Source organism: Fragaria vesca, linkage group LG5 (genome assembly GCF_000184155.1).
Source record: "Fragaria vesca subsp. vesca linkage group LG5, FraVesHawaii_1.0, whole genome shotgun sequence".
Taxonomy (NCBI): Eukaryota; Viridiplantae; Streptophyta; class Magnoliopsida; order Rosales; family Rosaceae; genus Fragaria; species Fragaria vesca.
In genome coordinates, this window is record NC_020495.1 from 7684136 (window position 1) to 7695342 (window position 11207).

At 37.2% G+C, this 11207-nt stretch overlaps 1 protein-coding gene across 1 annotated transcript; it reads right to left on the minus strand.

The window, feature by feature from the left end:
- Window positions 1–8797: 8797 nt before the first annotated feature.
- LOC101313607 lies at window positions 8798–10175 on the minus strand. Its single transcript, XM_004299256.1, has 3 exons — window positions 9965–10175; window positions 9722–9864; window positions 8798–9315 (listed from the first exon to the last, which is right to left on the minus strand). Exons 1-3 carry the CDS (start codon window positions 10090–10092, stop codon window positions 9152–9154), a joined length of 435 nt encoding a protein of 144 aa, XP_004299304.1. The 5' UTR covers window positions 10093–10175; the 3' UTR covers window positions 8798–9151.
- Window positions 10176–11207: the final 1032 nt, after the last annotated feature.

An 11207-nucleotide genomic window follows, 5' to 3' on the forward strand; every position in this document is an offset into this window, starting at 1 on the left:
TTTTTTACTCTTTTTATTTGTACTTTGGTTGCTTTTTTACTTTTTTCCCTTGCTCTTTCTCTTTCTCTTTCTCTTTTACTTTTGATAAAAGAATTAAGTTTGAAATGAGTTCTTAACTTATAAACTTCTTCAGGTTTCTTCTACCAATGTCCAATACAACAAATGATCGGATTTTGATCTAATCATATGTCGGAAAAAAAGACACACTTCATAGTTAAATGTACTATCATCGGAAACGACCCAACCTTGACCAAAATGTTGAGTCTTTTTCATTTTTTTTTCTCTAAAGATCGTTAAACTAATTCACTATCAAATAATTCAAATATTAAAGGCAAGTACAAAGAAAAGATGCAGAGGAGGCTAGAAATAGTAGATGGAGGCAAGTATTTTGAGCCAACAAAAGAAATCCATAGACAACATGAGTGACAACAACTAATATCATTTCAGTGACCTGTAAACTGTACTATTTGTCAACTATAGCAGACTACTAAACATCTGACTCTAACTCTTGAAATGGTGAACAGAACAGGTGCGTTCTCCGCGGAAAATTGTGTGTACTATTGATGTGGTGGTAGTAGTGTCCCTGTAATTCCTTTCTAGCTAACTATATTCTTCTGTGGTTATCCATCTCTTGTGCAGAAGGATTCTAACTCTGGCTATGTCCATGATTGATAGTTGAAGACGCGCCTACCATTTCATCCTCTTCTTTTTCCAACTTCACTTGCTGCAGTGCAGGTGTGGTCGTCATTGCTGATAAAATGTTGCAACGATAGACCATATGAGGAAGTTCCTATTTTAAGAAAGAGACTATAACAGTTCACAACGTATACAGTACCTGATGATGCAGACGTATCCGAGTCCTTCAGCTCTTCTGATTTAACTCCTAAAATTTGTTTAATAGCAGTATCTAAAGCCCTGACTTTGTCTTGGTAATCAGAATACTCCGCCTTGGTAATACGCAAAAGTTGCTGCACCGGAGTCATTGTAGGCTGCTGCATTATAGGCTGCAGAGACATCCTGCTAGGGCTAGGAGTGGATGTATCTTTCAAAGCCATTATAGGCTGCTGAGACATTTTGCTGTTGGTGGATGAATCTTTCAGAGCAACTACATCAACACTTCCCACCATCTTTCCCCCAACCATGTCAACTTCCATATCTTTCGAAGTCATTATAGGCTGCTGATCTTTCGGAACAACCACATCAATACTTCCCACCATCTTTCCACCAACCATGTCAACTTCCATATCCGCAGTAGTTGCGCTATCATCCATGTCAGCTTGACCATCACCTTTAGGACGAAAGATCCCCCACAAGAAATTTTGGGTCTTTGGACATGTAACAGTGTCTGCAAAACACAGGCCATTATATTTAGCCAGTGAGATAACAAGCACAAAGAAAGCACACTACCAAAGACAAAAAATTTGCAAGAACTTATGAACAAATATGTTGACACCCTGTGAGACTTTCAGTAAAAATTTAATTAAAATTACAATTTCTCTACAAGAAAAAGCTTACCCAGCAAGTCTAAACGCAGCTGTTTAGATGTATATATAAGCAACTCCATGGCCTCTACTCCATCAAAGTAAATTCTCATGACTGAATTTGTTGCATGCATGACCTCAAAAAGCGAAGCATATGTCTCTCTTGAGCTACAGATCAGCATAAGAAAAAGTATGTTCAGAGAAGACGGTTCTGTAGAACACATTCCATATATAACCATGCAATGGAAGCCAAAACAGACCTGGTAATGTTATCATCAGGGAAAAGGTATAGTGCAACATCTTCAAGTGCAGGACATTCATTGTGGAACGGATCATCCCAAAGATGCAATCGAGGAAGCAAAGTAGCTTTAAGAACAGAAGGCATTTTTTGTGAAAAGTCAAATACTTTACGATGAACCTTACTGGGAAGTTGTGCCTGGAGCCCACCAATGAATTGAGCAGGTTTATCTGCATCATAGATCACGAAGCCTCCCCTAAAGAAAGATACGTAAGTTAAGCTTTTGAAAGCACTTAATATCACATCATGAAACAACATATACACCTTAAGGACCTCAAAATGGTATCAGGATCATTCTTCCAATCGGTATGCTTCAACACATAAAATACTACCAGCTAGCAACGGTGAGGGTGGATAACAAACGTGACAACCATATATCAGATATCACACACATTATACAGCTTGACAATGAAGTTTAACGAAACTGTAGAAGATGTCTATATATATGTGACACAGCAGCAAAGAGTCCCCGGACAAAGTAGTGTGTTTACAACTTTGAATACAAAAGTTACACCACTAGAATATTAAGTTACTTTAAAATAAAAATCATACTGTTTAAGCAACTTCTGTTTTATCAACTAATAACTTTGGTATTCAGATCAGCATATGAGCTTTCAAGATCATGAAGAGACAATATATAAAGTAATATTTTAAAATGGAGAAGTTATTTACTTCCAAGTAGCATGCAGAGCAGGAAGATAGGAGTGATACAGATGGAGACTAGAAAGTATATTGAGAAGGTCTCTTTCTTCATCATCTGAAAGCTTATGTTCAGCAGCAGATGCCTCACCACCTAAAGCAATGCAGCTCAATATTTAGTAAGGCAACTAATTACCAACCAAACTGACAACTGAGGTAAAATTTCAATGTTATGACAGGATATTATTGCTTAGAAAGAACTAAATGCCAACACATACACTCCACTTTTTGATTTCATCATTGACTCCCAATCAAACTTAAAGTGCTCTTTCATATCAAAAAAATCGTAATAAGAAACAGTTGAAGATCTGTTTTACTTCTTTAATAATACAAACTAGATCCAAGCCAGTTGAATGTAGAAATGACTGGAGATTATGTTTTACCTGAACTCGTATTTAGTGATGAATCCCTTGATGATGATGGTGCGCATGATAGTTTGTTCTGTTCCTTGACTATCTTCCTACTAGAAGATTCAGCTCCCCGAGAAAGTACTGATGCAATCTTTGGTTGTACCTCAATACTGTGCCCTTTTGTGTGTGTTCCAGGAGACCACTTTTCTGAAATGGAGATACATCAGTGCTATAACACTTCCATCTCTATCCATTCATGAGATACAAATTACTATAGCAAGATTACGATATATCACCTTGTGAATGTTCTCTAATTTGAGATGCTTGCTGATTAATCTTGGAGATGCTGAGCATCTTGGGGGGCCTGCCACGTCTAGGAGGTCCTACACTTCGTGCAATGGAGAAGGGACTGCCCTTTTCTGAGATGGAGATGTTCTGCTTCTTAGGGGGCCTGCCACGTTTAGGCCGTGTCACATCTGAAGGTGCGTTAACCCTGGATAAGGGGGACTTTGGAACAGAAGTTTTGAACACCGCTGAAGACTTTACGGGTGAGGTTGATTTTGTCCTATGTAGCTGTTGGACTTCTTCATTGGTAATGAACCTCACTTTTCCACTCGTAACAGCCTTTTGCCTGCTAGAGTGAGCTTGCCACCCTGAACTATTGTGTCTTTTGCTGGGGCTTGCTAAATGCCTACCATCATAGTGGGCTATATTAGAGGATGATGGTAATGGGTCTCCCTTAGTACTAGGTTTCGAAGAAAGCTTCCCGTCTTCCTTAGTGCATGATTCACAAACCCATTTATCCCAATTCTGATAGGAAAGATTATCCCGCATGCAATAACTGGAAAATAAGAGATCACATTACAACATGCAAAAGTCAAGATATATACTGCAGAGAATACAGTTACAGCCAGCTGAAAAAAATTATAGTGACATGCATTATCAAGATGAAAAAAGGATCTTAGGGAAAGAAAGATGAATGTATTACTCATGGGGAAATGCAATAAAATGAAATTATGAAATTGAGCCTCCATCTTCCTTGTTTTCCCTCTCCTTTCCCCATATGTCTAAAATGTATTTTTGAAAGTACTTCAGCAACAAAAGTGTTCAAGGACAAGACATCAGACCATCAAAATTGTGGTTTTAAAATACCATACACATGAGGAACGCACGAAGATGCACATAAAAATTTAGAGTGAGTCTGTTTAGCAGAAACCCTTTTTAGAATGGTTTGTTGTTGGGAAAGTTTAGTTATGATTCATTAGTAAACTTTGTGGGCTTAGGTTTCAACTGAGTGGAACACTAGTTTTCTCAATCCATGCTGATTGGAAGCTGCTGTTGCTTAAGAAATGGTTTTCTCTTAGCTGCTAACTGATGGTAGTTGCAAATTATGATTCTGATATAAAAACTACTTGTTCACATCCATAAACCTTTCACAAAATGAGCAACTAAGAAATATGTTAACCGGAAAATGCATGGAGAGAGAGAGAGAGAGAGAGAGAGAGAGAGAGAGAGATATACGATAGTACGTACGTACGACGTACGTACGTAGTCTATTAAGTAAGTAGTAAGTATAAAGTTACTACTACTAACTACTAACTACTTACGTATACTAGTATACTACACCTCACATATATACAGGTCGTACGTCTAGTAAGTAGAAGTAGANAACGAACTAAAACGAAAAGAAAAGAACGTTAAATAACGAAAGAACGTAACGACGTACGTAAAGTAGTAACGTTAACTAACGTAACTTAACGTAAACGTAACGTAACGTAACGTTAACGTAACGGTAAACGTAAACGTAACGTTAACGTAACGTAACGTAAAGGTAAACGTAAGAACGTAAGAGTAACGAGAAGTAGAGTACGAGAGAGTGTAGTANAGANNGAGAGAGAGAGAGAGTCATACAGATGTTCACGAGCTAGTCTGCATTTAGAGCAAGTTATAATCGCTTCTAAAGCAATACCTTGATCAGTATATCCACCGCATATATCACAGGGTCTGTCCTGAAAAGTTGAAGAGATACACAAAAAAAGGATAAAAAGAATAAGAAGAGACCATGGATATACAGCATATTTCCTGAAAAGAACAGTATGCATGCATTGATATTCAGCCAATTACACATGAACTTTCCACCATTTTCACAAGAGCCATCTAAATATGATAAATCTTTTTTATATTATTTCATTTCTTCATATATACCAAAATTCCACATCAGTTCAAAGTTCAAACTTGAAAGTGTGTATAACCAAGCCATCAAGCATATATCATATTTTCTCATGCTTACTAATAGCATGTAACAATCCCTTGCTTGTTTGAACTTTGAATCTTAACAATATGCTGATTAGAAACTCCACTAAATTCAATGTAAAGGTTTGTCCCAAACACCTCGATTGTAAAAAGCACAAAAAGCTTAAATTATCTTGCTCACACCATATTGAGCAGAAAATAATACAACTACACAAGGGACACCACCTTTACTTTCTTTGACCTTGGTTGATCAACTTGATCTTCAAGTCAGACTAATATTCTAAAAGTTACAAGATTTACTATTTGCACAGTGACAACTTCATATTCTGCAAACTCAGAAACTTACAATTACAAACCCTGAGGAACTTACTAATTCCTCCAAATTAACACTTCTGGACCTTCTGTTAGTGCCAGAGCCACTCACTAGTGAAAAGCATAAATCTCAAATTACAGAAGAACAATGGCTCTTTAAATTCGTTTAAATTTATATTGCAATAGGTGTTCAAGCAACATAATCATCAGATTACTATCATTATCATCTATTCACTTAAAAACAAAAAGAATTAAACAAATAAATAAAGGGCAGTGAAAACAAAATTGAAACTTTCTCGAGAGAAACAGAGGCACAGGATCACCTAGCTTCTCTCCTGTAGTAATTCTTGTTATAATAAAATCAATGTAGTAATAAATAAACAAAATGAAACTTACTCCGATGCACCATTTACATAAAAAAGATAACAAACTTACCGATTCTATATGAACAGTTGAACACACAACGTAAATCAGATCAAAACACAAAATTTACCACAAAACTATCTAACAGTAAAAGAATCAGGATTTAACAGTAAATATTGACAAAAATTGCACAAACGATCAAGAACAACCATTTTGTTGCAGAATACGCTATCGTTCTTGAAAACAGAAGAAAATAAGAACATACATTACAAAATGGATAGGGTTAAAGATTGAAACTTTAGGATTTTTACCATGTGGGTCTCAGTAATTTCGAGCTTCTTAGCTCCAAAGCTTTGATCTTTGGTGAGTTGGTCCCCTTTTGCTGAAGCTAGTGGGCGGAGTTAGTGGTCGAGTCACCACTCAGTGACTCACTCAACTGCTACCAACGACCAAAACAATGAACAAGGTCTCAGAAAAAACAGAGCTTTGATCAAACAAAGTATGAAAATGGGGACTGGTTTTGGTTAGTGGAGGAAAATGGGGGTGTGTTGGTTTTGCTCTCTAGGACATTATGGCCGATTAAGGGGCTCTCTGGTTGGAATGGAGTGCCCAATTTCAGTGAGGGGACTGTTTTGTTTGTTTCGTTTCAGGTGGTTTTTGGAGAAAATATTTGTGCGTAACATGTAGCGCTTCGAAGTATTGAAACTTTGAAATCTAGAGTCGTTAGATTACTTAAAAAGTGGGACACACCTTAAATCTAACGGTTGGTTTAATAGTCCGGAGTACTATAAAATTTTGAAGAGAAAATTATTTGACTATATATATGGTTTCTGTCAAATCAGAGAAATGGTTTTAATAATGTAGTTAACAGCTATGAACTTGATTAACTAGATGCATGTAAATGATCTTCTACCTTCAGTGGAGATCACAGCTTGGTTAATGAAGGGGTTCATGATCCTGTGGTCCATAAATATCATTGGTTAATGTGACAAATATGAGAAATTATCAAAAATGACCATATTTTAGTGCTCAAGATGATTTTTGACCATGTTTCTTAAACCGTTAAAAATGACCACATGAAATGATCATTTTTCAACGGTTTAAGAAACCATGGTCAAAAATCATCTTGAGCACTAAAATATGGTCATTTTTTATAATTTCTCGACAAATATTTGTGGGCCTAAATGACAAAAAAATTGAGAAAATAAAAATGCACTACTTCTAGGAGAAGCTATTTACCTGAAATGGAAAGACAGCAAACCTGCATCCAGAAAGTTTCTAGCAGCAACTAAGCAAAGTGCTAAGCTTGCAAAGAGAAAAAGAAAAGAATTATAATTTCCCTCACTAGTCACCAACCTATATCATAGGTCATTACAAATTTACAATCTTTTAATATGAAAAAGAATTATAATTTCCCTCACTAGTCACCAACCTATATCATAGGTCATTACAAATTTACAATCTTTTAATATGAAAAACATAGCAGTTCAAAAAGATATGCTGCCAGGCAAAATTCACTGTAGATAGCTTGACGATAATGGGATACTCACTCTCTAGCCTGGAAGTCACACTTGGACTTGAGGTCTCCACCTCCGGAGTTTCAATAGTTTTAGTCTTTTAAATATGGTTATCCTAGGCCTAACTAGATGCTTCTCTCTGTGGTTTGTATCAGTTTCACCGAGAAAGAACAAAAGAAAAGAAAGCAAATTCCCAAGTAGAAAGAAAAAGTATATCTTCCTCCATTTTATAGCTCAATGTTGCAGGCCGAAATTTATTACTCTTTGTTATTTTCAGCAAGTGCAAACTTAGATTCACGGATGTTTGATACACACAAAAAAAAGAGAGGGAAAAAATGGTGAATCCGTTGGGTTTCCTTTACCTTTTCCATTTGAAAGTCAATTGGTTGCGTATTAACTTAGATTCATGAATGAAAAAATTTACATATTTTGTGTATGGTAAGGGCAAGATAGCAAATTTCGTTACAAATTCGCAAAAAAATCGTTGAATTTGTTGGGTTTATTTTTTCTTTTCAATGAGAAAGTCAATTGATGCGTGTTAAATTAGATTCATGAATAAAAAAAATTACATCTTATCATATATATTAGGTGCAACTGTGCAATAAAACAAATTCTTGTACATAACAAATGGGAACGCCCACCACGTGTCGGCTGAAATTAACATTGATGGGGGATTTTACGGTGAGGATGGTAGTGGAGGGATTGGGGTGGTAGTGTGAAACGATGAAGGTTTGGGAGTCGCAGCATTAGCTAAGCCGTTCTTACAGGCTCACTCCGTTTCAAATATGGAGGTTGAAGCGTGTCAAGAGGGTCTATCCCTTGATATCCACTAAGAGCATGTCCACCTATGCACAAAAAATCAACTCAAGTTAGAAGTCAAATAGGCAATCTAACCCAGACCAAAAAGCCACCAATCCACCCATGAAATAGGTTATCTCATTTTCTGGCCCAACTTACTTTGTTAGGGAGAGATCCAACCCAAATGAGAGGAGAAGAGTGACCTAGGGGAGATTGATCCACCTCAGCCCAGGCCTACGCTCGCGGCTTGCATCAGCAACAAGGCCTCCACCGACCCACGCGCTTGGAAGATGCGTTTCGCACACGAACCAACTGCAACGACTGACCAACGCGCATGTGATGACGACTTGTGGGCGCGACAAAAAGTGACATTGACATTGAAAGTGACTATGTTCTTTTAGATGCTTCCCTACAGATCGATGAGGTTGACAGTTCAAAGAGTGATCGTGTTCCAGAGGATTGCAAGGCTTATATGTCTGCTTTCCAATCTATTCAGGTACGACATGCCTATAGATAAGCAAATGGTGTTACACATCGTCTAGCATACATTTTTAGGATTGGCGGATATGATTATGTATGGTCAGAGGAGACTCTTGTAAGTATTCATGATATCTCTACACTGACTTTTGTTAATGAAAAATGAATATGTGAGTTCTTCGTCTGAGGTCCATATTATGTGGCTAGATATGTTACTTTCTCAATACCACACTATGAAACAAAGGAGATGACAAACATATTCATTCTCAAGCCCCTAGCTATTTCACCCGTTGGTAAATGAAAATCAAAGTTTGAGCAGTACGTACATCAGGTTTCAACATTCTAGCTACCTACAAGGATCAGGGTGTTGTTATTTCCATGCGTGGTCTACAGTTCAACCAGCACTGGTTGGAGTCTTTTGTTCTCTGTATCAAGGAGGGCTTCATCCTCATCTTTCAGTTACTTGACTAGCAAGACACATGAGAAGATGAACATCAAATGTCCAACTAACAGCATGAGAAGGTTCTTATCCAAGAAATGGAATGTAACACTTGGAAAACTAATTCCTGATGATCCACATAAATATCTTCAGCTCTTCCGAGTTCAATCTTTTGAAACTACTACATCGGCCATTCCCACCATCTTTCCACCTACCATGTCTACTTCATCCACGGTACAACTCCCAGTGTCTTCCATGTCTGCTTGACGATCATCTTTATCACGAAATATTCCCCATAAGAAGTCTCCTAGCTTAAAATTTTCAGTCTCTGCAAGCAGCAGAATTTCGGGTGATTATGAGATCAAGCTTTGCTGTACTACTGTGCATGCAAGTAAATGCATTAGAACTACTCAATAAGGCACCAACATCACTTGGCAACCAGAACATCAAGGAAAGCAAGAGAAAAATGTGTTTGTGTTTGCTTTTTCCTCTATTAGACTATTACCCCAGAAACAACAATTTATAACTTCGGCCTGGTTTCCTTAGAACTCTATTGATTTTTCTTGCCAATTTTGACGTAAACTAACTAATAACTATGTTGATGGTAGATAAGGCAATGAATCTAATCTATAACAAAAGAGAAATTGTGTAACAATTGCAAATAAATTCTAGATAGTCATATAAACGCTGAGATCAGTTTAAGAGAAGAGGACGTCTATAAGGATAATGCTTACCTGATGAGTCCAAGTGTAGATGCTTAGATGTAAATATCAACAACTCCACGACATCCATGGCCTCCACACCACCAAAGCAAACTCTCAACACTGAGTTTTGGGTATCCATGGCTTCAAAGAGCCAATCTTGGCTCTCTCTTGATCTAAAAATCAGCCGCGCCAGAGGTAATATGCATGTTCAGATAACATGTTTATACAAATATGTTTCAGATATGGTCTGTACAATTAGAAGCCAAAACCGACCTGGCACTGTTATCATCAGGGAAAAAGTATAGTGCAACGTCTTTGGGATCACAAAGGCATTCATCTTGGAAGAGATCAAGCCAAAGCTCCAATCGGGGAAGCAAATTAGCCTGAAGAACAGGAGGCATTTTTCGTGAAACTTGATAGGTTCTATGAAGAGCCCTTAGGGGAGGATATGCCTGGAACCCATCAATGAATTGATCTGCGTCAAGAATGGTAAAGCCTCCCCTAAAGAAAGAAACACCAGTGACATGTTTTGAGAGCTCATTTCATATAGGCAATACACATCTTTTAGAACAAAGATTACAAAAGCAAATTAAGACAAGTCAAGGAACGATCAGACATGAATTTACAATATGTAACATTCTAAAGCGAATGCTACTCACTTCCAAGTAACTTGGGGACCTGGAAGATATGAATGATACTGAACACCACGGAATATATCCATCAGTAGTTCTCTTTCTTCATCATCTCTATAGTTTTGTTCAGAGTTATCAGCCAGTGCGGGATCTTTATCTCCATGGGAACCTTGATCAAGATGCATGTACATAATTAAAATGTACTTATGGTTTGTTTCATTCCTTTTCTTTTTTCTATTTTAACAAAACAATCACTCTAATTATTGTCGAATAAATTAGTTTACTGGAAATGCTATTACTCAAAGAATGGCTTGATGATGGTGGTGTGACTAATACATTGCTTGGTAAACATGACTCGCAAACCCATTGGCCCCAATCCTTAAATAGCAAGGAATGATGAACCCGCATGCAATAGCTGGAAATTGAACATCACAACATGAAACAGTCAAGATAGTGAAGAAAATACAGTCACACCAGCAGAATCAATTAAGAAGATAAAGCAGGGATGCCAAGTTCTTATTAGAAAACAGCATAAATCTATTCGTGTTCATGGCTTTGATATCAACTCTGTTTGACAAAATACTATTTTTCTTTCCCCATGCATGCAGATTTGAAGGACGCTATTGACTAAGAGATTGTTTTCCTTTAGCAATTTTGTGATGACAGTTGGCTGGTAAAACCTTACTGTCACCCCTGTGATATCGAATTACTTGTTCATGTGCAATGTACTGGTTTCAATTTTTATTACCAAGTTTTCAGTATTCTCTGCTTTATGCTCCTATTAACAATGCTCGGAAGCCATTGTACAGTTGTTGATTGAGACAAAGAAAACCAATTCATACATACATACATACATACATAGAGAGAGAGAGAGAGAGAGGAGG

Bases quoted from the DNA above. Each gene is read 5' to 3' on its own strand.
- LOC101313607 (XM_004299256.1), bottom strand. From the start codon at position 10,092: ATGCCTCCTGTTCTTCAGGCTAATTTGCTTCCCCGATTGGAGCTTTGG. The intron at 9,865-9,964 runs GTCGGTTTTGGC...GCTGATTTTTAG, and splicing joins CCTGATGATAACAGTGCCAG to ATCAAGAGAGAGCCAAGATT. The intron at 9,316-9,721 runs GTAAGCATTATC...TGCTGCTTGCAG, and splicing joins TCTACACTTGGACTCATCAG to AGACTGAAAATTTTAAGCTA.